Source organism: Ambystoma mexicanum, chromosome 2p (genome assembly GCF_040938575.1).
Source record: "Ambystoma mexicanum isolate Mex_15411 chromosome 2p, UKY_AmexF1_1, whole genome shotgun sequence".
NCBI lineage: Eukaryota > Metazoa > Chordata > Amphibia > Caudata > Ambystomatidae > Ambystoma > Ambystoma mexicanum.
Window position 1 is genome coordinate 1043048423 of NC_090923.1, and position 27909 is coordinate 1043076331.

The 27909-nt window shown below is 48.6% G+C and overlaps 1 protein-coding gene across 2 annotated transcripts; it reads right to left on the minus strand.

The window, feature by feature from the left end:
• On the minus strand, positions 1-27881 carry LOC138565992 (uncharacterized). Of its 2 annotated transcripts, XM_069643067.1 has the most exons (3): positions 26038-27881; positions 25355-25684; positions 24785-25221 (listed from the first exon to the last, which is right to left on the minus strand). In XM_069643067.1, the coding sequence occupies exon 1, from the start codon at positions 27787-27789 to the stop codon at positions 26668-26670; it is 1122 nt and encodes a 373-aa protein (XP_069499168.1). In that variant the 5' UTR covers positions 27790-27881; the 3' UTR covers positions 24785-25221; positions 25355-25684; positions 26038-26667. The 2 variants fall into 2 exon arrangements, with proteins under 2 accessions (XP_069499169.1, XP_069499168.1); XM_069643068.1 differs by lacking the exons at positions 24785-25221; positions 25355-25684 and adding an exon at positions 1-432.
• Between the last annotated feature and the right edge of the window lie 28 nt (positions 27882-27909).

A 27909-nucleotide genomic window follows, 5' to 3' on the forward strand; every position in this document is an offset into this window, starting at 1 on the left:
CAGTGCCCAGTGTGCAAGGTGGCCTACGCTACGTGTCAGACAGGTGATTAGACGAAGTGCTGTATAAGTTCATCCCGTGCAACACGTCCATCCATTCTGTCACGACGCTGGCAATTTCCTAATCATCATCACTGTCATCCTCTGCCTCAGGTGGGTGCAGCATGTCCATGTCGGGAGCAGGTGGACGTTGCGTCTGATGCACATGTTGTGCAACATGGCACAGGCAAGCACTATCTTACCCACCTTTTCTGGACTGTACATCAGTGCTCCCCCCGATCTGTTCAGGCAGTGGAACCTTGCCTTCAACAGGCCAAATGGCTGTTCAATTGTGCCTCGAGTACATACATGGGCGATTGTATGCCTGCTCGTGGATGTTGTGTGGTTGCCTCACAGGCGTCATCAACCATGGCAGCAGGGGGTAACCAGCATCACCTACAGGGGGCCAACAGAAAGTGTACATTGTCATTCCTCTGTCCATGTCATGTTGGCACAGGCTATATGGTGATGATTTCAGTGGACACACATGCACATGCAGTATTCATTTAAGCTAACATATGTCCTGTTTCAGGTACCTGATATGCACTATGTAAATATGTGTTTCTTGTGGTGTGGTAGGCAGTGGCATTCACTTGGGTCATTTGCATTCACCATGACCTCCGACCTTTGCTATACCAAAAACAGAACATGAAAAGATGCATCTATTATTCTTGTGTTATGAAGGGAAATTGAACAACATGTCCATGTGTGAGTGCACTTTTGCAATTCACACGAGTAGCATGTGTGATTTCGTGTTTTTCAATGAGGCAGGGGACATGGAAATTTGGTGTGCTGGCTGACACTGCTATGTGGGTGGGTGCTGTGTTGTTCTCTGTCTGTCCTTCAGGTGGTGTGCTGTCAGGGCTATGGGGTGGAGGAGGTGGAAGAGGTGTCAGGACTCCGGAAAGCTTAGAAACTGTATACAGGCGAATAAACTACCTTTCCCAGCAGTCTTTGGTACATCTGGTAGTTCTTGCCGTGTGCGCGTGTGGCCAGCTGTCACTAATTAGCAACATCTTATCAAGGGCCAACGGCGCATGGCAGGTGTGGCTTATTCTGATTTGTGAGACAAAGTCATGCCGTAGGATTGAGGGAAGCCGCTCGCGCCTGTATTTGTCCTTTTCTAAGCAGGCCATGTGAGCGGACAGCAGCGAAAAGAGGACACGTGCAGTTTCCATGCCGGTACTTCATTTTCCCTGAGGGATCACTTGGAGCTTGCAGCGGCGGAAGAAGGACCCGCGCATCTGTGGTGTTCGAGCTAAAAAACATGGCGCTGGTGCGCAGTGCATTCTGGGGGAACTCAGAGCCATGATGGATATTTATCCATGCCTCAGTGGAAAGCTGCACTTGCTTTGCGAAACAACATGTTTTCAACGTTATTCGCTGATGGGTTTGGAATGCAGGCCTTCTCAGCCAAGGACACGGCGCCTGGAAAGCTAAGATCCGCAGGTGCCGGCTGGTACCTGATAACGAAGTTTGTTTTGGTTTGCTATGCTTGCGCCAAGGTTTTGAGATGAGTTATGGAATTGTTTTCCAGGGCGCTTAGGAGAGGGAAGCGCTGTGCTCCTTGAGGTTACTGTCGGTTGACCCAGCTGGCAATCAACGGTCACCCATCAATGCGCAAGCGCATTTGCCAGAAGGTTCGAGAAGTTGCCACCCCTTGTTGAGGAGGGCATATATGCGGAAACCCTCAACGGTCAGACGGGATAAGCACAAAGACCTCAGTCGGAGGGGGGACGCCCTGGTCTGATATACCTGTGGGCTGTTGTGCTCTTGGCCTGGCTGTTATCGGGGTCTTTCAGCCGCTTCTGGCGAGATGAGGTTTCGTCAAGTTACGCCCATGGTGATGTATTCCTGCTAATTTCCTATGATTTATCTGATTTATGCTTGTATTGTATATATGCCTAACTACGAATAAATAGCCGTATAAGTGCTACTTACTCTCTAAGCGTGCGTGTGGTTGTAAGTCATTGCGTTGTCTACCTGCGTTCAAAGTATTGGCTCTGCGGCTGCACTGGTGATGAATTACTGTCCGTGCATTATTGGCGAGCAATACATGTTTTGGCTCTGCGGCTGTACTGGTGATAAATTACTGTCCGTGCATTTGGCGAGCAATACAGCATCTGCTACGGGCTATGCAAGATTACGTCCGGGAAAGCTTGCGAGCTTCCCGGACGAAAGATAAGTGCGGGATGGGTTTATGAATTCACATGATTACACGGGCTCAAGCTGGTGCTATGTTTATTGTATTCTCTATCGCATAGGGGCAGTAACTTTTGATGCGCATTGCTTATGGGCTCAGAACTTATTGATTACAGTAGTGTCCGGAGAGAAAACGTGGTGCTGGCCATATTGGTTTGCAAAGTACTGGTGCTTCAATGCCTGTGGCACTAGCACTGGAAGGAAATTCAGGCTGCACTCGAGTATCAGTGCTGTTAACTAGATTACTCCGAGTGTGTTCAGTAACACAGCACAATGTTTGTGTTTGGTCCAGGTCTATGGCATTATATGTTTTATGTTTGTAAGTGTTGCTAATGCTTGTCCATAGGGCCATGTGTTATGTTCTTCATGCTGGGAAAACATCCAAGGAGTCTGTTTCATTCTGCTTGCATATATGTGGTTAATGTAACTGTATGACTACCTGTGCCTGTATCAAGGGGTATAGTGGGTACATATGTTCAAGGAAGGTGCATCAGTGGCCTGTATTAAGGGGCACTACTGATGTCCTGAGTTTGTGTTTTGGGCTATGGTATTTCACAAAATATTAGACAGAGTAGGGTTTCTTCCCTGTTCCTTCCCAGGTCCTATCCAAACTAGGCACTTCCTAACCCTCTATCCTGTGTTCCTAACATCCCCCATCCCGTCCACAACCTCTCCCTAACCCTCTTGCCCCCACTGGCTGCCACATGGTATCCTGTGTTTGTATATCAGGTATCTGTGCCAATCACGGGTGGAGGGTCGACTTCATTTGGCTTCTGTGGTTCGGGGGAGAGTGTCGACACACCTTCCCCCATTATTGTGTACTTGATTGTTGACATAATAAGCCACCCCCAAATTGGGATACTTACAACCACCCGAGCCAAATGGAGGTGACCACTCCCGCCTTGGCGGATGTGCTAAAGGCGCTTCAGGATATACAGGTAGAGTTAGTGCAAGCAAGACAGGAATCTGATCATTTAAAGACTCAAGTACAGAGTTTGGTAGCTCAGCGAACCCCGTTGGAGGGGGCTAGTGCCACGAGAGGTTCCCCGAGTCAGAATCCCACAGTAATTGTCCAACCTCCTAGTAACGTACCGTTGGCAGCTCCAGAGCGCTTTTCAGGGGATCCTAGGAAACACATGACATTCCTTACTCAACGCAGACTTCATTTTTTGTGTAAACCTACTCAGGCCAGGACGGCTTTTGTAATTTCATATTTGAATATTTGACAGGGGATGCAGCTGCATGGGCGATGCCGTTGGTACAGAAAGATGACCCTTTATTATACAATTGGGATGGTTTTCTAGGGGAAATTGGCAGGTTATTTGATCGCTGATAGGTTTCATTAGCACAAGAAAAGGAGTTGTTGGGATTAAGACATGGAGGTTGGGATTTAGTAACATATGTTACCCAGTTGAACAGGTTGGTAATTGAGACTGAGTGGCCAGTGGCTAAACAGTGTTATTCTATCAGGGATTACGCGAGGAACTGAAGGATGCAATTGCTCAAGTGGAGCCGCAACCAAGCACTTGCACAGCCATGATTGACTTAGCTTTAAGGTTGGATCATCGCATGAATGAGAGAAAAGGAGATAAAAAGAGACCGGAAGCAGGGCCTTTTGTGCGTTTAGACAGGAGTAGAGTAGGACGGACAAGTGAAGTGGAACCAATGCAAATTGGTAGTATACGAGGACCCTTGTCAGCAGCAGAGAAGGAACAGCGGAAGGCCAATAAATTATGTCTCTATTGTGGACAAGCAGGACATTTTATACGTACAAGTCCCAATACATCTCAGAAAAGTGGGGAGAGGAGTACGAAGGAAGCAGGAAAAGAGATGGGCCGACCTTAAGGGGAACACAGGTGACAGGCCCGATGGAGATAAGGTTCCCCAGGTGGGTTGCAAACACAGTGGGGGGTAAAACCTCTCATTTATACATTTTGGTGACCTTATGTTTTGCTTTAACTAAACAGGAGGGCCTGGCAATGGTGGATTCAGGGGCTACCGGTAATTTTGTGGATATTACTTTGGCAGAGCAGTTAGGATTGCCTTTGTTGGACAAAACCAAGGTGGAAGGAGTGCAATCAGTGGATGGTTCCACTTTGGTATCAGGCCCTATAAGAAAGCAGACTGAAAAATTGGAAATGATCTGTGAACATGGTCATAAAGAGGAAATCACATTTGATTTAATTGCAGCACCTCAATTTGGATTAATTTTGGGAATGCCCTGGTTAGTTCTTCATAATCTGAGGATTGATTGGGAAAGGCAGACAGTGTGGTTTGAGGAGCAGAGATGTCAGAAACATATATTTTCGGAAGCAGGACCAGCAACATGGTTAGTTGAAAAAAGGCCAGATCATCAGATTTTGGGAGCAGTGAGAGGGACTTCCTTCACAGTACATGGAGTTTACTGAAGTGTTTGACAAGAGAATTGCTGAGCAATTACCTCCGCATAGACCCTATGATTGTGTTATTGACTTGGAGGAAGGTGCAAAATTGCAGTAGAATTTATGCTCTCACAGAAAAGGAAAATCAGTACTTACAGGAATATTTAGATGAGATGTTGGCTAATGGCTTTATTCGACATTATTGTGTCTTGACTGTTGTGTAGTCGAAGAGTCCTCTGTCCACAAGTGCCGCACAGAGAGAATCAAAGTCACTCTCTGTACAACCTTTGAGGCCACAGGTGGGAGATGTTCTTCCGGAACTGCGGAACTCGTGGAACCCCGAACCACTGTAAGGGAAACACCGGTTAAGTATCAAGCCAAAACAGCATCAACAACCAATCAACAAGTAAGTGGAATGGTCTTACCAAGAGGTGTCCGTGGAGTATCAGTTGTACCTATAGGGGAGGTTCCGAGACCCAACAAGGCTGTTCCTTCAGCAGTGTAGCGATCCCAGCAGTGTTGCAAGAGCCGGGCCCACCAGGTGCCAGAATCCGCACAATGAAGGCGGAACGTAGTGGATAGAAGTCCGAGAGGCAGTCCGTGATCGTAGCAATGAATCCAAGAAGCAGAAACCAGAGCCAGGGGTAATCCGATAACAGTCCATAGTGATATCCGAGTCCAAAATCCAGAGGTGACAAAAGGCAAGTATAGCGCTGTACAGGAGTCCAAGAAAACAGCTGTGAAGCACCGAAGCACTACGATGCAGCCATTTAAATACTAGCGCTGCTATTTCCTCCCGGTCACATGAGCCGCGACCGCATCACGTGAGCGTAGCTTAGAAACACGCGAGCGGGAGGCGGTGGTCATGTGACGCGGAAGAAGCCGGTCTCGCAACCGCCAGGGAAGACGCCAATGGAGCGGGCGTCTCCGTGAGCAAGCAGCATGCCGAACAATGCGCTGTGGCACTTGGCGCCGTGGCACCTGGGGATTCGTGGAAAGCACATGTGAGTCCCAGAACCGGGCAAGAGGACGGGGGAAATGGAGGTACGGGGGCGGGAAATGGGAACCCCAGAGGAACTGAAGGGAGAGTGAGTGGAGTGCGTGACAGAGCCCCCCCCAAAGGCCCACGACCCCGTGGGCACGAAGGATTTTCCCTATGGAACCGCACCACCAGACGGGGAGCCTGGACATCAGCAGCAGGGACCCAGGACCTCTCCTCGGGGCCATAGCCTGACCAATCCACAAGGTACTGGAGGCACCCCCTAGAGACACGGGAACCCAGAATGGCAGAGACCTCAAACACATCCGGGGTGGACAGAGACACCGGAGCCACAGGGGAGCGAAGCCGCGTGGGAGCGTGACAGGGCTTGAGCAGGGAAACATGGAAAACGGGGTGAAGCCGCCAGGACCCTGGAAATGCAAGACGATAGGACACAGGGTTGATAACACGGGTGACAACATAGGGACCCACAAAAACGAGGCAGAAGCTTGCAGCAACCCGCCAACCGCAGGTGACGAGTGGACAACCAAACATGGGACTCCACAGAATACAACGGGGCCATCACCCGTTTCCTATCCGCCTGCGCCTTCATGGACACCTGAGCCTCGACAAGATGAGTCGACACCTGAGCGTGGATGGAGGTCAGGTCCCTGACACATACAAGGGCAGCCGGGTTCACTGAGGGAGGCAGATCCGTGAAGGGCAAAACACGAGGATGCTGACCATACAGCACATAGAACGGGGAGAAACCAGTGGAGGAATGCACGGCGTTGTTGTACGCGAATTCCACGAGATGCAACACGTTTAACCAAGAAGACTGCATCTGTAAGGTCAGGCAACGCAGGTACTGCTCCAGCGTCTGGTTAAGTCTTTCGGTCTGGCTGTCCTTTTCGGGATGGTATGCTGAGGAGAAGTGGATGTCCATACCGAGTAGCTTGGTCAGGGCCCACCAAAAGCGTGACGTAAACTGGGAACCTCTATCCGAGATGAGAACCGAAGGAAGCCCGAAAAGACAGAAGACATTCTCGAAGAACTGTCGGGCCAGTGTAGGTGCAGAGGGGATGCCCTTACAAGGGATAAAGCAAGCCATCTTAGAAAAGGAGTCGATGACTACCCACAAGGTATCAAAGCCCCGGATCCGGGGTAGGTCAGTAACAAAGTCCATGGTCAAGGTGTGCCATGGTTTGGGAGGGACAGGTAAAGGAAGCAAGAGACCCACAGGGCGACCCCTACGATGCTTACACTGCGCTCAAACAGCACATGCGTTGACGTATGATTCAACATCCCTTCTCATAGACGGCCACCAGCACCACCTTCTCAACAACGCCAAAGTGCGTTTCTGACCGGGATGTCCATGAACCGGAGCGTCGTGGGACCACTCCAAGGCCATGTTGCGGGAGTCTACCGTGGGCAGGAATAGCCGATCAGAAACAAAGGGAAGACCGTCGTGAACCACCAAATCCCAATCGGACAACTGACCTGGGTGTAAGGTAACCCAGTTCCGTATTGCGTCAAGCAAGGGCAAGGTTGGAGTACACAAACAAACCACCTTACCGACATCTAGAAGGGTATCTGGAAACGTTGGTAAGGCCACCCCCCCCAGGGGAACGCGATAAGGCATCGGCTTTGCCATGCGTAGAACCTAGGCGATGTTTGATAACAAAATCAAAGGCCGCAAAGAAGAGATGCCACCTGACCTGTCTGCTGTTGATACATTTCAGGGATGCTAGGTCCTGTAAATTCTGGTGATCGGAATAAACCGTGACACGGTGCTTAGCACCCAAGAGATGATGTCGCCAAAAGCGGAATGCGTCCATGACCGCCAGTAGTTCTTTTTCGGTCACGGTATAGTGGGACTCAGCATCTGTGAACTTACGGGAATGGAAGGCCACGGGGTGAAGACGACCAGAGGTAGAGCAAGTCTGTGACAATACAGCACCTAGGGCAAAGGATGAGGCATCAGCCTCCACTATGAACGGCAGTTCGGGGTCTGGGTGCTGTAGGATAGGGGCGGTAGTGAACGGCGTCTTTAAGGCCTCAAAGGCTCGTTGATGTGCCTCCGTCCACAAGAAAGGAGAGCGAGGGCTAGTCAGGGAGGTAAGAGGAGCCACCAGAGATGAGAACCCAGAGATAAACCGCCTGTAAAAGTTAGCGAAGCCAAGGAAAGACTGGAGCGCCTTCAGGGAATTGGGGACCGGCCAGTCCAACACTGCTCGAAATTTGGAGGTATTCATGGCTAGCCCTCCAGACGAGATGTGAAAACCAAGGAACTCTACGGAGTCGGCAAGGAACTGGCACTTCTCGGGTTTGGCAAACAAGGAGTGGCTCCGTAGGCGAGAAAGCTCTTCCCTAACGTGTTGTACGTGTTCCTTCATGGTCTGGGAGAATATCAAGATGTCATCTAAATAGACCACTACGAACACGTCCAGGATGTCAGAGAAGATGTCGTTCATGAACCTCTGGAACGTGGCCGGAGCGTTGCACAAACCGAACGGCATGACCGTATGCTCGTACAAGCTATAGCGGGTAAAAAAAGCGATCTTCCATTCGTCTCCGGGACGCACACGGACTAGATTGTAGGCACCGCGGAGGTCCAATTTAGTGAAAACAGTGGCGTGCGTGAGACGGACAACAGGGGCGTGATTAGTGGAATGGGGTAGCGGTCTTTCTTAGTGATGGCATTGAGTCGGTGATAGTCCACACAAGGCCGTAAATCACCCTCCTTCTTGGGAACAAAGAAGATGGGGCTAGCCGCCGGGGAAGTAGAAGGACGTATCTGGCCCAAACGGAGGGACTTCTGGATGTACTCCTTGAGGGTTAGGTCTTCAGTAGGGGAAAGGGAATAGATACGGCCTGTGGGAATAGCACTGTCCGGAACCAGATCTATCGGGCAGTCGTACGGACGATGTGGCGGTAGGACTTCCGACGAACCATGGTCAAACACTCCCATGAAATCTTGGTATTGAGCTGGAATGAGTGTGGAGACCAGTCCAACTGTGTGGTGTTCTGTAGAGGGAATAGTGGGCTCTTCTAGGGTTAATTGAGCTATGACTCCCAACGCTTGAGCGGGTGTATCGATGCTAGTGGTTGCTGTTAGACAATAGTGTTGACAGGGATCGGATTCAAAATGCACCAAGCCCACTTTCCAGTCAATTAAGGGATTGTGCTCCCGAAGCCAGGGTATCCCCAATATTACACCGAATTGGGGCATCGAGATGAGATCGAAACTCAAGGTTTCCTTATGTATGGCTTGTATGGTCAGGAGCATTGGGGCGGTCTGTTGTTTGATTGGTCCAGATATTAGAGACGTACCATCGACTGCCTCCACTGATTCCGGCCTGGTTTTGGCTAGAAGAGGTAGGTTCAGGGTTTGAGCAAGCGTGATGTCCGGAATCTATGATGATAGTAACTGGGTGAGAGACATCAGGCGTGGGTTGTAGAACGGCCTGTACATAAATGGGCCTCATGCGACCAAAAGCAAACACAGGGTTCGGGGTATGACAAGGAGCGCTCGATCCAGTCCCCGAGTCTAGGGTTGAACACTCCGAAAACCCGAAGGTTTAAGCTTTGAGCGACAGGGACCCTCCTTTACATAATGGCCGGTTAGGCCGCAATAATAGCAAGCGTTGTCCACCCTCATACGTTCCCTTTCTATAGGTGTGATCGGGCTCCTGATGCCCCCAATCTGCATGGGTTCGGGACTGGTGCCAAAGGGGGCAGAGGTGGAAGGAGATGGGGCAGTTGTGTGCACAAAACCAGCCTCAGCCCTGCGTTCAGAACGTCTGGCGTCCAGTTGCAGGGTTAGGTCTACTAAATCCTGGTAAGAAGTCGGTAAGGAGGGAACAACCGCAAGGGCGTCTTTCATAGCGTCGCTTAGGCCTCGATAATATACAACAGCCTTTTTGGTTTCGGGCCAGGACGTTTCGGCTGCAAGCTGGTTGAACATAGTGATGTATTCGATTAAGGACCCCCTACCCTGCCCCAGATCCAGGAGTTCCAGGTCTCGGGACTGAACTTTATGACGAGTGTCGAACACTCGGGATATTTCAGTAACCAGTAGATCAAAGTCGTAAAGGGCTGGATTGTCGTTTTCTAGGAGTGGGTTAGCCCAGGCAGCGGCCGTACCTGCTAGATGCGAGAGAGTAAAGGCTGCCTTGGTGGTGGAGTCCGGAAAGGCCAGGGGCCTACACAAAAAATGCAACTTGCATTGGTTCAGGAAGGTTCTAAACTTGCTGGGATCCCCATGATACCTCTCGGGGGCGGCCAAGGGAAAAGGAGAGGGAAGTACCACAGGGATGGGGTTAGGAGTGGGTGGAACAGGAGGCTGGATGGGCGGAGGGGCTGGTGGCAAATCCCCAGACTCAGCGTCCGGGGGTAAGGGGTGTCTAGAACTCTGGATGTTATCTAAGCGTTGGTGAATGGCAATATTCGCTGCGGCCATGTCTGCACGTAACACGGTTATGGCCTGAACCATAGTGGTTAAGGGGTCATCCGCAGCTCCCTCCATAGGCTACACGACAGGATGGCTTCACAGTCTGTTGTGTCTTCACTGTTGTGTAGTCGAAGAGTCCTCTGTCCACAAGTGCCGCACAGAGAGAATCAAAGTCACTCTCTGTACAACCTTTGAGGCCACAGGTGGGAGATGTTCTTTCGGAACTGCGGAACTCGTGGAACCCCGAACCACTGTAAGGGAAACACCGGTTAAGTATCAAGCCAAAACAGCATCAACAACCAATCAACAAGTAAGTGGAACGGTCTTACCAAGAGGTGTCCGTGGAGTATCAGTTGTACCTATAGGGGAGGTTCCGAGACCCGACAAGGCTGTTCCTTCAGCAGTATAGCGATCCCAGCAGTGTTGCAAGAGCCGGGCCCACCAGGTGCCAGAATCCGCACAATGAAGGCGGAACGTAGTGGATAGAAGTCTGAGAGGCAGTCCGTGATCGTAGCAATGAATCCAAGAAGCAAAAACCAGAGCCAGGGGTAATCCGATAACAGTCCATAGTGATATCCGAGTCCAAAATCCAGAGGTGACAAAAGGTAAGTATAGCGCCGTACAGGAGTCCAAGAAAACGGCTGTGAAGCACCAAAGCGCTACGATGCAGCTGTTTATATACTAGCGCTGCTATTTCCTCGCGGTCACATGAGCCGCGACCGCATCACGTGAGCGTAGCTTAGAAACACGCGAGTGGGAGGCGGTGGTCATGTGACGCGGAAGAAGCCGGTCTCGCAACCGCCAAGGAAGACGCCAATGGAGCGGGCATCTCCGTAAGCAAGCAGCATGCCGAACCATGCGCAGTGGCACTTGGCGCTGTGGCACCTGGGGATTCGAGGAAAGCACATGTGAGTCCCGGAACCGGGAAAGAGGACGGGGGGAAATGGAGGTACGGGGGTGGGAAATGGGAACCCTAGAGGAACTGAAGGAAGAGTGAGTGGAGTGTGTGACAGACATTCCACATCCCCAGTCTGCTCACCTTTATTTTTTGTTCCCAAGAACGAAGGAACCTTACTTACCTGCATTGATTATCGTGCCTTAAATAAGGTAACTATAAAGAACAGATTTCTGTTGCCCTTGATTTTAGTTCTTTTAGACCAAGTGAGGGCCGCCAAAGTTTACACCAAATTGGATTTAAGGGGTGCTTACCATCTGATACGGGTCAAAGAGGGGGATGAGTGGAAAACAGCTTTTAGAACTAAGTTTGGATTGTTTGAATATCTTGTTATGCCTTTTGGTTTATGTAATGCTCCTGCAGCTTTTCAGTTTTTTATGCAAGAAGTATTGCATGAATTCATTGATATTTTTGTCATTATTTATATTGACGATATTTTGATTTACTCTGAATCTCCAGAGCAGCATGTAAGACATGTCAGGACTGTGTTGAAACGATTACAGGATTGTCAATTGTTTGTCAAATTGGAGAAATGTGCATTCCATGTGACACAGGTGGAGTTTTTGGGGTTTATTTTGACTAATACAGGAATTGTGATGGATCCTAAGAAAGTGCAGGCGGTTAGGTACTGGCCTTCGCCACAATGCATCAAAGACATACAATCTTTTCTAGGATTTGCCAACTTTTATAGGCAATGTATTAGCAATTTCTCTAAAATTGTTACTCCCATCATGCATTTATTAAAGAAGGCGGTGAGATTTACTTGGAGTGATGAAGCAGAGAAAGCCTTTCAAGAGTTGAAGGTAACCTTCTCTACTGCTCCCGTGTTAAAACATCCCAACACTGAGAGGGCATTTCAAGTTGAAACAGATGCAAGTAATGTGGCTATAGGAGCTATTCTGTTGCAGAAAGATGAGAAGGGAGTATGGCACCCTGTAGCATTTTGTTCAAGAAAATTGTCAGGGTGTGAGCAGAATTACTCCATAAGTGATAAAGAGTTACTGGCGATTCGATCCTCATTCCTTGAGTGGCAACACTACTTACTGGGAGCAAGGCATCAGGTGGTGGTGGTAACTGATCACAAGAATTTGCAATATTTTAAAACAGCTCAAACCCTTAGTCCTAGACAATTACAATGGTCTCAGTACTACAATGAATTTGATTTTGTGGTTACTTTTAGGCTGGGTAGTCAGAATGGAAAGGCAGATGCGCTTTTCAGGCAACAAAATTTGGATAACACAGTAGGAGAAGTGAAGACCATGATCTCGCCAGATAACATTGTTGAGCCATTACGACACAGATCATTGAACTGGTCAAGAAAGCTTTAAACTCAGGACAATTGGCAGAGTGGCGGAACAGTCATCCGGCACAAACTATATGGGAAGGGTTGCCATATCATCAGAATTGGTTATATTTACCAACAAAAGAATTACAAGACAAGGCTTTATATTGGTGTCATAAGTCTCCCTTAGCAGGACACGCAGGTTTGAGAAAAATGCAGACTAAGCTGGAAAAATACTTCTGGTGGCCCACATTAAGACAGGACATGGAGAGATATGTGGAATTATGTGAGAATTGTGCACGTAACAAGGCAGAGCATGTTAAGAAAAGAGGTTTACTGCAACCATTACCAACTCCTGAGAAGCCATGGACACACATTTCTATGGATTTTATCACTGATCTGCCGCCCAATAATCAATGTGATACTATTTGGGTAGTGGTGGATTTTCTGTCAAAACAAGCCCACTTCATTCCGTGTGAGGGGATGCCTGGGGCAAATAAATTGGCAGAGTTATTTTTATAACATGTGGTAAGGCTGCATGGGTTGCCAAAGAGTATTGTCTCAGATAGAAGCTTGCAATTTACCTCCAGATTTTGGCGTGCTTTTTGTCAAATGTTGGGAATCCATTGTGCGCTTTCCACCAGCTATCATCCTCAGACAGACGGACAGACTGAAAGAGTGAACCAAACACTTGAGCAATAGTTACGTGGTTATTTGGGTGATGGCAGGGATTTGTGGATGCAAGCCTTATGGTTGGTAGAATTTACCTATAACAACACCTATCAAACTTGAAAATCTGGAGAGAGTCAAGAGACAGTACAAGAATCAGGCTGATAGGCATCGACAGAAATGTCCTCAATATAAAGTGGGGGACAGAGTTTGGTTGTCTACTCAGAATTTGTCTTTAATTGGTTCATGAAAATGTATGCCTCGGTTCATTGGGCCCTATGAGATTAGTAAATGTATCTCTGCAACTGCTATGAAATTGCATTTTCCTAAGTCTGTGCCTATACACCCGGTGTTCCATGTATCTTTACTTAAACCCGCAGCTCCGGGAATGACAACGAAGCGGCCTCCAGCTATCATGAAAGAAGGGCAGAAGGAATATGAAGTTCAACGTATTCTGGATGTAAAGAAAATGAATCGTCATTTCTGGTATCTGATTCAATGGAAAGGTTATGGGCCGGAGGACTGCTCTTGGGAACCAGCAGATGCAGTACATGCTCCAAGGTTGGTCAAACAGTTTCATCAGCGACATCCGGATAAACCAGGTCCTGGGAAGGGCCCTGGGAGAGGATGTAATGTCAGGACTATGGGGTGGAGGAGGTGGAAGAGGTGTCAGGGACTCCGGAAAGCATAGAAAACTGTATACAGGCGAAGAAACTACCTTTCCCGGCAGTCTTTGGGACATCTGGCAGTTCTTGCCGTGCGCGCATGTGGCCAGCTGACACTAATTAGCAACAGCTTATCAACGGCCAACGGCGCACGGCAGGTGTGGCTTATTCTGATTTGTGAGACGAAGTCATGCTGGAGGATTGAGGGAAGCCGCTCGCGCCTGTATATGTCCTTTTCTAAGCAGGCAATGCGAGCGGACAGCAGCGAAAAGAGGACACGTGCGATTTCCATGCCGGTATTTCATTTTCCCTGAGCGATCACTTGGACCTTGCAGCGGCGGAAGAAGGACCCGCGTGTCTGCTACGGGCTACACAAGATTACGTCCGGGAAGGCTTGCGAGCTTCCCGGACGAAAGATTAGTGCGGGATGGGTTTATGAAATCACATGATTACATGGGCTCAAGCTGGTGCTATGTTTATTGTATTCTCTATTGCATAGGGGCAGTAACTTTTGATGCGCATTGCTTATGGGCTCAAAACTCATTGATTACAATAGTGTCCGGAGAGAAAACGTGGTGCTGGCCATATTGGTTTGCAGAGTACTGGTGCTTCAATGCCTGTGGCACTGGCACTGGAAGGAAATTCAGGCTGCACTCGAGTATCAGGGTTGTTAACTAGATTACTCCGAGTGTGTTCAGTAACACAGCACAATGTTTGTGTTTGGTCCAGGTCTATGGCAGTATATGTTTTATGTTTGTAAGTGTTGCTAATGCTTGCCCATAGGGCCATGTGTTATGTTCTTCATGTTGGGAAAACATCCCAGGAGTCTGTTTCATTCTGCTTGTATATATGTGGTTAATGTAACTGTATGACTACCTGTGCCTGTATCAAAGGGTATAGGGGGTACATGTGTTGAAGGAAGGTGCATCAGTGGCTTGTATTAAGGGGCACTACTGATGTCCTGAGTTTGTGTTATGGTCTATGGTATTTCACAAAATATTAGACAGAGTAGGATTTCTTCCCTGTTCCTATCCAAACTAGGCACTTCCTAACCCTCTGTCCGGTGTTCCTAACATCCCCCATCCCGTCCACAACCTCTCCCTAACCCTCTTCCCCCCACTGGCTGTGTTTGTATATCAGGTATCTGTGCCAACCACGGGTGGAGGGTCAACTTCATTCAGCTTCTGTGGTTCGGGGGAGAGTGTCGACACACCTTCCCCCATTATTGTGTACTTGATTGTTGACATGTGTGTCTGCTAAAACGTGCTATTGCTACGTTTCAAATCTGTTGTGGTGCATTATGGTACATGTAGTTTTCTTGTTCATGTTTGTTCAGATTAGCTGCTGCCATACATGCACTGGATAGGTATCTAAGTTGCAGGCACGCAAGGGCTTGCACTCAGGCATGCTATGACTGTGTAACAGCTTCAGTCACACCTGTACATGTTTTATGCACGCACAACACAAACTACATACGTGTCCCCTTATAGTTAGTGAATGCAAGTGTAGTACTATGGACTTGATTCCTGAGATTCTTAATCATGGCAACCATTCTCCTTTACACTCCACATCCTGCACATGTTCCATTTCATGCTGTTTTTGTCATTTAAGGAACACAGGTAAGTTGTATGTGGGATCGAATTTAGTATTCTAGGTGCACAGCCACGGTGATGTGTGTTAGACATGGCCCTCAAAAGTGCTCATGGCCTAGTAGTTGGACTCACCCAGCAGCCAAGTACACTATGCTGTTTCATGCTCTCCCCCCAATTCAAAAGTGCTCATGGCCTAGTAGTTGGACTCACCCAGCAGCCAGGTACACTATGCTGTTTCATGCACCCCCCCAATTCAAAAGTGCTCATGGCCTAGTAGTTGGACTCACCCAGCAGCCAGGTACACTGTCCTGTTCCCTGTTCCCTGCCCCCCACCAATTCAAAAGTGCTCCTGGCCTAGTAATTGGACTCACCCAGCAGCCAGGTATGCTGTCCACCCTGGCGTGCCATGTACCGAGGCAGCGTGGAGTTGCGCAGCACCATGGAGTCATGGGTGGAACCGGGAAATCTGGCACAGCAATGGGTGATGATGAGTCGGGGATCACACACCATCTGCACGCTCAGCGAATAATATAGTTTTCTGTTGTGCTACACAGCCTCCACATCATGCCTGGCCACTAGCTCCACATTTTGTGCAGTCCAAGGCACCAATGAGATCCGGTATGCCTACAAGGGCATGGAAGGCTATTTTCGTGCGGTTCACATGTTCTTCTGTTCTGGGTAGACTGATGTGGTCTCGTACATGCCGCAGGAGTGCATCAATGACCTGGAACAGGACACGTGAAAAACAGGGTTGCGATATCCAACGTAGCTCTCTGACTGTGTGTATGGTATGTGCCTGTGGCAAGAAAGTGTAACACGGACACTACTTTTGAGCAAGGGGGGGATGGCTGTGCGTAGATTTATGAGGCTGACCAGGTTATCATGGATCAGGTCCACTATATTGATGATAGTGGGTCCGAATTGGCCACCAGGGGGCGCACGGATGGGCGGCACCTCCTTGCGAGCTCCAGACACATGGGCCCCAAAAGTGACCTGAGCCCCCACTTTTGACCCCCCCGCCCCGTGCGCAATATTGATACCCCCCGAAGCGTGAACCGGTTCTCCACCAGATGAGCGAAATTCTGGCGGAAAACGGTGGACCCAGCCAGGAGAAAAGGCCAACGACGTGAGCCTCCCCTCTCCAAACACACATGCAGCAAGTGAGGCGACGGCGGTGCCAGAGCGGGCCCTGAGGTATCCGGCCCCTCCCACCACCCGCTCGTGGGGCATGCGGGCCTCGCTGCGATTCTCCCGGGCAGTCTCAGTTTCCCTGCCCTTGTCGAGGACTCTAGAGCAGCGGGCGGGTGCGTGGCAAGGAGGTCCGTGAGCACCCCCGTCTGCCCGCTCGAGCGGTGTCTGGGTCCAGTGCCGCGCTGAGAGGAGCAACATAGTGGAGCGGGTAGGTGCCCCCCTTCCCCCCTTGGAACATTCAGCGGGCCCGAGCCTTCGCCAGGGCCTCGCTTCCCCCCGAAGTGCCTTCCGTGGCCCCGGTCGCAGAGGGAGGGCCTCTCCTGCTCTCCACCCCTGACCGAGGATGTGGACACGGGCGGGACGTGGGGTGATCCGGGCCTCGTCCTGCGCCCGCTGATATCGGCGCTCAACTCTTGGCCCCTCCAGGTGGGACGCCTCCACAAGGAGCTCCTGCTACACCCCCTACCCTAAAAGGCCCGGAGGGCCCATATGAACAGTGACCTGAGGGCCTGAGAGGGGGGGCCCCGGTTCCCAACCAGTGGCCCAATCACCCCTTCATAGCCCCGGTACAGGCTATAGTAACCAGCCTCTTATCATATACCACCCCACAGCACACCCAGTGCTGCACCTCAAGCGGAAGAACTGTCCTTCCCCAGAATCCCCACAAGGGAATCCACAGCCACATCCCCTCCCCAGGAGGCAACAACAAGAGTGCAGCTGCTGGAATCCTCCCAGCCTCCACATAAAGTGCTCCCCAGTCAAGATCACCCTACGTTGGGCCCTGCCCTCCACCAATTGACTGCATCGCCATGATCTACAGTCTGTGGCCCAACGCTCGTCTCTGGGGGAACGTTCCTTGGACATACCCCTAGGTGCTACGCCACATGACGCTGGAGGTTAGCCCCTAAACAGAGGGCAACGCTGAGGGTTGGGCCCCCACCAATAGGGCGTGTGCCCTCCTCCGCGTAACACACAGGCAACTGCCCCCGCTAAGAGCCACGCAGGCGGATCACCAATGAACACAAATGGAATATCTGTATGGGTATCCCTCTGAGCCTCGCCAAAGCTTGAGCCCTTTCGCTGCGGGACCGATCCATTGCAACTCCTCTCAAGCCCACCAACAAGACCGGTCCATGCACTGGACCCCCCTGGCATTGCAGCGGTCTCGGAGTCTGAAACCGACGCAAGGGGAGGGTACGGCCCCTGGTCTCAGGGCGCCTCCATCATTCTGGACTCCCTGAATGGCGTTCCAACACGCACTCCGAGAACTCCACATCACGCCAGTGCAGAGGGTAGGGCCCCCACTCCAAGGGCGTGTGCCTCCTCGCATACAAGCATCATATGAACATCCAAAGCAAGCTGGCCAGGTTCGCCTATACCCCACCACACCTGGAACTGTATATAAACGCCACAATGTCAGTGGAAAGGTCGGAGACAGGAGCGGTAGCCACGAAGGGAGACATTTCCGCCTTCCTGAGTGAAATCCGAAACATGGGCGCAAACCTTGGCAGCAAAATTGATAGGATGATGCAGAGAGGGGACAAAATTGAAGAGAGACTGGAGGGCGTCCAAAACAATCAAGCTTCGATAGATACATTAGAAACCCAACTAGACCTCAGAATGCGAAACAGAGAGAGGAGGGAGGACGAAATTCGATTGAAAATTGACGATTTAGAAAATAGAGAAAGAAGAAATAACCTACGATTCTTCGGAATTCCGGAACGTGAAGGAGAAACAGAGGAGGACCTCAAGCAAACTATGCATGACGTCATCAGGATACTAGCTGCAGACGAGAACATCGACAAACCTACAATAGAGAGAATACACAGAGCCGGAGGTCCCCCAGGCGGCTCGAGATCAGTCCTTGCCAGATTTCATAAATACCAAGACGCAACCAGGATACCCGCGAAGGCCAGGTCCTGTGACGCTCTCACCCTTGGGGGAGCCCAGATAACAATTTTTCAAGACTTATCCTCGCTCACCCTGGCCCTGCGGCGTCTCTGTAGCCCCCTAACGAAATGGCTTAAAGAACAAGGGACCAGATATAGGTGGGGATACCCCTTCTCCCTCACGTTTGAGCATGGAAGTAGGAAGGTAATCCTCCGCTCTGAAGAAGAAATCTGTGAGTGCATCGCAGATCTTCTTGGAACTGGCCCAAGTGATGGAAGGCAAGAGGAACCACTACAAAACAGAGCGAGATGGGGGCCCCAGGGCCCGAGGAGGAAAAAAGTCAAGGGATCTAGAAAGTACAGACGACCCAATGATACACCAGAGAGCAACAAACGAAACGGCATAAGTGGGTCCCTCATCGTGGTGACGCACGCCTCGACACCATTGTTCGGTGACCACCAGCACTTTGGAATCCAGGACAGTGGTCCGGCCTGATCAGTCACATGACAAGACCATCATCCAAAGCGCAGAGACGAACGCCTGCTGGAGATGAACCCTAAAACTGCATGTATCCTTTCATTTACTAGTTCGCAATAGCAGTTGCTGTTGTTTGATAATTTGTTGTTAAGACCAAAGCACTAAAGAAAGAAAGGGGGGGGGGCTCAGAATGTTAATGAGATGGTAGTTGTGGTCGGGGTTGTGTGGTTACGACCCTCACTAGTGGTCCGACAGTAGACCGGCTGTACACACCTGGTCCAACTCGGACGCCATCTAACTGGGACACAGACCCCCATGAGGAAAAAAAGGGGCGGACAGCGGAAACTTGGGGTAACGGGTATGATGTTTAATACCCTGAAGGGGGGGGACATACCAAATCTCAAAGCCTCAATCAGCTAGGGGCAGCTATCACACTACTTCCACCGTGGCGATTTCCTGCAATGGTCAGCGCGACGTGATGATCGATTTCAATGAACATAGCACCGACCCACAGTCATGACGAATCAAGTGACAGGCATGGCATACTCAAAATTGGCACGCTGAATGTCAAGGGGCTTAATTCCCCCACCAAAAGGTCGCTGGTGTCCAGGGAGTTCAAGAGGGCGAAACTAGATATACTCTTTTTACAAGAAACCCGATACAGCAAAGGAGATGAGAGGAAGGTCCTATACGCCAAGCTAGGCTCCGAATACTGGGGCTCTGGCCCACTAAAGAAAGCGGGAGTTGGCATCTTAGTCAATAAAATGATCCAATTCGAGCTCCTGAAGTCCTGCACGGATGTGAGTGGCAGAGCGCTAGTACTAGTTGGCAAGATACAAGGCACTGTCATCACCCTTGCGTCAGTGTATGCACCAAATACAGGACAGTCTAGATTCCTACAACACACAATCCCGAAAGTCATGAATGAAGCAGAGGGTGAAGTAATATTGGGAGGTGATCTTAACAAGTGGATGGACCCAAATCAGGACAGGCAGGCAGGCAATCCTCCTACGACCCCCCCATCGGGTTCTGGACCCTCACCGCCTGCAGATATGATGGATGCCTACAATTTCACCAACGCATGGAGACACAGGAACCAGAACCGAACAGGCTTCACCTTCTTCTCAGCACCGCATGCAACGTTCTCTAGAATCGACTATATATACCTAACCCCTGATCTCACTGCGGCGATGTCTGAAGCCACCATAGCTCCCGTCACATGGTCGGACCACGACATGGTCACGGTCATTATTGACCAGATGGCCCTCCCCCGGAGGAGCTCTAAATGGCGATGCAACGAGACTCTCTTCAAAGATCTGATCTTTCGGGAACAGCTCGAGCTAGACATGAACCAATACTTTGAGCAGAACAACACAGGCGAAATGTCCATGAACATAGTATGCGAAGCTGGCAAGGCAACCTGGAGGGGATTACTCATCAAAGAGGGGGCAGCGAAGAAAAGAGAACGCCAACTCATAGAAAGTAGGCTCTGAAATGAAATCACTCAACTCAACCTCATGGCACAATCTGCAGACCATGATAGACTACAAAAGATTAAGCTGGCCAACGACAAAAGGGGAGAACTACGAAAGATGGAGACAGGTAACATCGCTCGCAAACTCCAATGCCTGAAGCGAAAGCATTATGAACACGGGGACAAAGCAGGTGCCCTACTTGCCCCGAGACTCCGTGGTCAACGCCAAGAGCGGTGGGTACCCACGATTCAAAACAAAGGTGATTCCCACAACCCATATCCTCCCAATGTCCCTGAAGCCTTTGCCAACTTCTATGAGAAACTATATACGTTGCATGCTGACCCGCATCCAGAAGAGATAACAGATTACATGGATAAAATATCCCTGCCGACTCTCCCGCCCGACACAGTACAAACCTTGGAGGCTCCCATCACAGGAGAAGAAATTGAAGAGGCGATCAAGAGACTTCCTACAGGGAAAACCCCCGGAAACGATGGCTACACAGCAGGGTTCTATAAGACCTTTAAAGATGCCCTTCTCCCCTTCATGGTCGATCTCTTTAACAACATCCTTCAATCCGGTGTGGCGCCTGATTCCTTCTTGGAAGCAGTAATAACAGTCATTCCCAAGGAGGGCAAGGACCCAAAGCTGTGCACCTCTTACTGCCCAATATCCCTTCTAAATATTGATGCTAAAATCTACGCAAGAATCATCACTGCAAGGCTGGAGTCACACATGCCAGCAATAATACACAACAACCAAGTAGGTTTCATATTAGGTAGACAAGGCGCAGACTCCACCCGGAAAACTCTTCACCTAATTCACGAGGCCCATAAATCGTCAAACACACCAGCATTATTTTCGATCGATGCTGAGAAGGCGTTTGACAGAGTCGAATGGCATTTCCTGGAGGCCACATAAAAGAAAATAGGCTTGGGTCCCACACTCTGCCAAGGACTCAAAGCTGTCTATACTACCCCAAGAGCATCAGTGGCAGTAAACTCCCAATTCTCCCGCTGGTTTCCTCTCAGTAGGGGAACGAGACAAGGTTGCCCCCTCTCGGCAATACTCTTTGCGCTCTCCCTGGAACTGCTTGCCCAAATGCTTCGAGCAGATGCCACCGTCGAAGGGATGCAGGTAAACGGCAGAGAATATAAACTGGCCTTGTACGCAGACGACATCCTGCTCCATGTGATAAACCCAGCGTCTTCAATTCCACGAGCGATCCAATTGATAGAGGAATATGACACACTCTCAGGCTTCAAAATGAACCAAAACAAATCCATTCTCTTCCCACCCCAGGACCCATGCCCAGACCAGCAAATAGCTCTCGAACGCCTTGGGCTGATCATTGGAGGCCCAACACTGAGATACTTGGGGATCAACCTAACGAGACACCTCGACGACCTTTACAAAGCAAACTTCCCTCAACCTCTTGAAACCCTTAAGGCTGACCTTAGAGAATGGAAACCACTTACTATCTCCTGGATGGGATGCCTAAACGCAATCAAAATGGTGAGTCTCCCACGTTTTCTGTATCCTTTTCAGGTTCTGCCCATCACAATCCCCGAACACTTCTTCAGACAAGTTAAGAAGGTCATTTTGGAATTCCTACGGAATGGAAAGAAACCCAGGATTCCCTACAACATTTTAATACTACCAAAGGAGCTAGGCGGAGTAGGCCTTCTGGACATAGAACGCTATTACCAGGCCACACAACTCAGAGTCCTGATCCCGCACCTGCGAGATAGAAAGGACCTTCAATGGATCCAGCTAGACAACAACAATTTAGCCCCTGCAACACTAGCAGAATGGTTATGGGTCCCCAGACCGAAGCTCATAAGAAGGCTACGTGAACACCCAATTTTGGGAACGATGTGGAACATATGGAACAAAGGGAAAGCAATGTCTGGGGTCACTACGTGGCCTTCACCTCTGAGCCATCTCTGGTCCCCAGGGATCAGAGAGGAAATCCCAGAACACGCCAGATACCAGACCTGGTTTGATGCCGGCTTGGAGAGAGTCAGCCAGCTGTGGAGAAAAGGGAAATTCATTTCAATTACGGAACTAGAGGAGGCTCTCCAACTACATACGATCCTGGTTTTCTTGTATTTACGGCTGAAAGGAGTACTATCCAGGAAAGAATGGAAAACCACCACACAAAGAGAACTCACACATTTTGAGACGATCCTGGACACGACCAGCACTTCTAAAGACTTAATAGCACGAATGTACAGGGCCTTAATCACTAAAGATGAAACTCCAAGTCTCTGCCTCGCGGGTAGATGGGAAAGAGATATTGGCAGAGAATTTCATCAGCAGGCCTGGAACAAAATTTGTGAAACACCCTCCAGAATATCAATCGCAGCCCAGTATAAAATACACGCAATAAAATTACTCCATAGGAGGCAATATGACCCACACAGGCTGTCTAAAATGTTTCAAACCTCCAGCCCGAGATGCTGGCGACAATGCAGTAACGATGCCGATTACTGGCACATGTGGTGGACATGCCCCAAGGTCCGCATCTATTGGCAAGAAGTTCTGGGATGGATTAAGCAAATTGGCGGCATAGAGAGAGAATTATCCCCTCTCATGATCCTTTTTGGCCTCGAAGAAGAGGATGACGAACTGAGTAGGGTAAAAGGACTAGTCTCTCCCCTGCTACTGGCGGCAAGGGCGGGCCTGGTTATAAAATGGAAATCCCCATGCCTTCCGGATAAAAAGGACTGGATACAGATTGCCACAAACATCTACACAATGGAGAAAATAACGGCAGCACTTCATGACAAGGCCGCACGACATGAAGAAGCTTGGTGCGACTTTACCGAGCACTACATCACAGGCTCAGTCACAGATGACTCGACACAACAAAGAAAGTAGCACCCAGTCTGCGCTATCAGGAGTTGAGCACCATATGATTCATTGCCAATTTCCCATGCCTGTCACAGACCTAACTAGAGCTTCACAAATCTAAGGATGACCACCAATGAACGTCACGCAACCTACCGTGGTTCACCACAACAATGCCACGGACAAGGAAGACTCACAAGCTGGGGAAAGGGGAGGGGGCAGGACATTAAATTTCCTTTCATTGGAACAGAACACGTTGATGTTGTTAAAGCATTGTTAGAGTGGGTCGGAATAGTGTTCTGATGTAACTATGAATGCATAATAGACACCCACTTGTATGTTCATTTCTAAAGTCAAAATCAATCAAATTCAAGTTGAAAGATGATAGTGTCCCGGTCTAGCTGGTACAGGGTGTGGATCTGCATTTCGCTCAGGTTTAATGGAGTGGCCCTTAAACGAGGGATTGGTGGATGTCGGTGTGGTGAAACAGGCTGGGCAATGGGGTTTTGCTGGGCTATGATGGCCCTCATTCCTCCTCATATGCCTCCACTGATCCTCTGCCTGCCCGCCTCTTCAAGTAATAGTCCTGCAAGCATGGTCTCCAGCTCCAGTACTGCTACTGCTAGCATTGTGGTGTTGTAAGGGGTGTGGAGTGTGGGAGTGGTCCTTTTCTGCTGTAGCGCTACTCCTTTGTACCACCTGTGCTGATTATTTGCACCTGTGGCATGTTTCTACATGCAGGAGTCTACTAAGCGCCTGGTCCGTGACGCCAGTGTTTCCGGGAAATCGATTTCACGTTCATACTGGCATGTACATGCTGGTAATTGCGTGTCCGTGCTGCTCGTAATGTACACTTTGTTACGCCATGCTGGTATGACAGGCACGGCAGCAGCGGCACTCTGCATATACTGGCAGCAGTGTTGCCGCCTGCGGCGGATCACTTATGGTGCAGGTGATACTGGCATCCTGACTCACACTGTGCCGGTCCAGAAAAAGGTGCTGGTACGGAACTAGCAGCACCGTTGTTTCCGGACCGCCACAATTGTAATGAGGCCCATTGTCTTTCCAATTGTTCTTGATTTCCAATTGAGTAATTGAACCGTCCATGCTCCCTATTTTCCAAGTGTTAAAAGGTGTTACTTATTTTTCTAGGGCTCCCCAGAGCCTTCTAGACCACTGATTTGCTCACTCAGCATGGTCGCTCTTGGGCATCTGCCCATGTCCATCAATCAAGTTAATCGGGCTCACATAACCCTTTCGGCTTCTCCAGCTTATTGTCTCGCTCCCTTTAGTTAAGCCCTTTTGGCTTTTGGATTTGCTTAACTCAGGGACGTAGCCGGCCGTCCCTCTCCCAGGCTTTTCCTTCTCAGGAGCACTTGCTTCCCTTTGCCTGCCCGTCAATTGTTACACTTCTCCTATGGAGATCAGGGATTTCGTTTCTCCATTGCGGTCTGGTCTCTTTGTCGGTTACCGGGACCCAGGCCCACCAGGGCTGCTGTGTGGTCGTCCCACAAGGTGAGATGGTCTCTCTATCGTCCCCTTCCCTATCTCCATTTCAGTGTTGTTACCCTTTGCAATGTCAGCCTTCCAGCATCTCTCTCGGTCTGCTCTTTCTTCCCGCTACTGCTGGCTTTGCAGTGTAATATGTAATACAAAAAAGAGCAAGATGATACGTGTTGTTTACTTGCCTCCAACCCCCTCACACAAAAACTCTATAAGGTTTTCCAGCATCACTAGTCCTGAAAAAATGGACCGTCTGCTATAACTGATTTACACAAATGTATAACAAGTTTATTATTCAAATAATTTAAACTGAATTTAAACAAAAAACACTACCCTCACCTAACACAGTGTACTAAACATTAAAAAACAAATATAAAACAAATGTAAAACATCAAATAACTTATTTATACGACACAAAAGATATCACATAACACACAAAAAAATCTCAATGTGTCACTAAAACAACAAGCATCCCAACATGTTTCTGTTCTTAACTGCCCAGTTCAGGCGAACATTCTTCAGGGGATAAATTTAAAAGCATCCACTAATCTCTTCCACACCGTGTTGAAAGGGTAGATTCAGGCACCCAAGAGGGTAAAAGGAAAACAAACTCCAAGCCTGTAAAAATAAAGGAAAGGAGAAACCTAATGAGTTCCAAAAAGGGAAGGAAGTACTACAAAATGTAAATGGTGGCATGGCACAGGGATTATGCCACACTCACAAGGGTCCCAAAGGGTACCCGCAGATTTACCTTTAAATGGTGAAACTTCAAAGCACGTCACAGAATGACAAATTTGCTGGTTTCCCTCCAAATGAGAAATCAATACTTCAACAAAGCGTCACAGTCCGCTAGAGTATCGCCACACCTAAGTAAGACAAAACCAATAAACAGAGACCACATGCTCTGTTATATCCAGAAATCACACTGGCTTCAATACCATTGCACATAAAATCAAGGCTCCAAATAACAAAGTAAATTACCTCCACAAATGTAGGGATCAAGACTGCAATTCACAATTCAGTAATGAACAAGTTGAAATGGAAACATCCATACGATCAAGCAATAAAGTACAGAGTCAATCTGGAAAGCAATGGAAACATAACAGTAAACACCATTTATCTGGCATTACCAAAACCTCAGCTAACAACATGCCGTCAACATGCACTAGAGGGCAAACAGAAGGGGGTGCTTATATTTCACACATGTGAGGAGACCATGCATTATCTAATGTGTAAAGACAACTACTCAGCGTCCATGCTGTCCAACCTCCACAACGTCAAAGAAACGCGGAAAATGGATAGCCACACAACATGTGTAAAATAAGTGTAAAATAAAATGCCCCAACCACCAAATAATGCAAAAGGTGTCCCGACATGGAGACAATATCATGCACAGAGTCACATCCAAAGGCGAAAAGCTGGTAGCGTGCTCACCTATACACCCAGAGGGGTTTATTCACTCCACTTGCAGCATTCAAACATACTCGGCCAGCACTCGATTCAGAGGAGCCATGGCTGCTGCACAATCTCAAAGCATCTATGGTTGCGCAGCAACACAAAGAAAGGACTCTGTTAAAGCGTCTATGGTTGTGCAGCAACACAAAAAAAGGACTCAACTTCTCGAAGTTAATCAGGAGTACAATAACCAAGGGGGCCATATTGGAACAGACCCAGGATCAACTGGTGTAGAGGAGTTTAGTGGACACTCAGCGCATCAAAAAGATGTAAATTGCACTAGCTTCATCAATTGAACTAAAAACCAAATTGTTTACCAAAATTGGGTGCCCACATGGTATATGCATCACACAATGTCCAAAATTATATTTGGCTAACCAAATGCCAATCAATGCTTTCATTGAGCCCTAGCACATTGCTTTGTAATTTGAAAATTATTTTTTGCTCTAAATACAATAATTTTCGATCTGTTTCAATTTTGGTATTTCCATGCACCTTTTTCAAAATCAGCCATGTGAAGTCATTGAAACCATGTTTCTTTTCAATAAAATGTTTCACAAGAGGGGCAGTTATCACTTGATTCTTGATACAGCTGCAATGTTCCACCATTCAAACTTTACATTGCCTATTTGTTTTTCCCACATAATGTAGGCCACATGGACAGGTGATCAAATATACAACATTAGCTGTGTTAAAATTCGTCATTTCAGTGAAGACCCACTTAACATCAGGTAGAATTTGCAATAATCTAGTTTCTTTTGTTTGTCCACACATGCTGCAATTCCCACATGGAAAATGTCCTTTTACTTCAGGCAAACCCCACAGTCTAGTTTGCCTAACTTGTGGTATCTGCATTTCTGTCACATCATTTCTGATCAAAATATTTCGTAAATTCTGGCTTTTTCTAAAAGCCACTAGGGGAGGCAACACTTCTTTACCACGATATATTTTCTTCCAAGTTTTCATCACAATATTTTTGATTTTGTAGGACAAATTTGAGAAAGTATTAACAAATACAGTGCCAATCTTTTTAATTGGCCTACTACTTTTCTCCAAAAGTGCCTCACGATTGTTATTGTAAGCTCTTTTTGAGGCATTTCTTATAACTCTAGGCGGATAGCCTTTGGCCAACAACTTGTTGGTCAATACATCCGCACTTCGGGCAAAATCATCTTTAAGACTACTATTGCGCTTCAGCCTCAAAAATTGTCCAAATGGCAAATTGTTCTTTAAATGTTTAGCATGGTGGCTATTGAAGTGCAATAAAGAGTTCTTATCAGTAGTCTTGTTATAAGGCTTCACTTTTAAAGAACCATTGTGATGGAAAATGGTGATGTCTAGAAAATGAGTCTCACAATCACATATAGACCCAGTGAATTTCAGAAACCGATTTTGTTGGTTAAGCCATGTCACAAAACAATCTGCCTCTTCTCTTGAGCCATCCCATATGATCAGTATATCATCTATATACCTCAGCCACTTCCTCAAATGATTGCTGAAAGGGTTGGTGGCTGGGTATATTACTGCCTTTTCAAAATACTCGACATAAAGATTGGCTAAATTCGGGGCCATGGCAGCACCCATGGCTGTACCCTCAATCTGTTGAAAGAAAGAACCCTGGAATTGAAAAAAATTTTTAGTCAGGGCAATGTGCAGTGTAATGCAGCTCTGCCCCTCCAGGACGTTTTCATGCCCGAGGCTCAGCTCTGCGTAGGATTCTTCTTCCTCCATTCCAATTTACTTGTTGCTTTATTCTCGCTGCCGTATTTCCACTGGCGTGCTGCTCTGCATCAGCTGTTGACATCACAAAGAACACAGCATTGCCAAATATCTGGGAGTAATGTTAGCATG

Coding starts and splice junctions, on each gene's coding strand:
- LOC138565992 (XM_069643068.1), bottom strand. CDS start 27,789: ATGGAGGAAGAAGAATCCTACGCAGAGCTGAGCCTCGGGCATGAAAAC.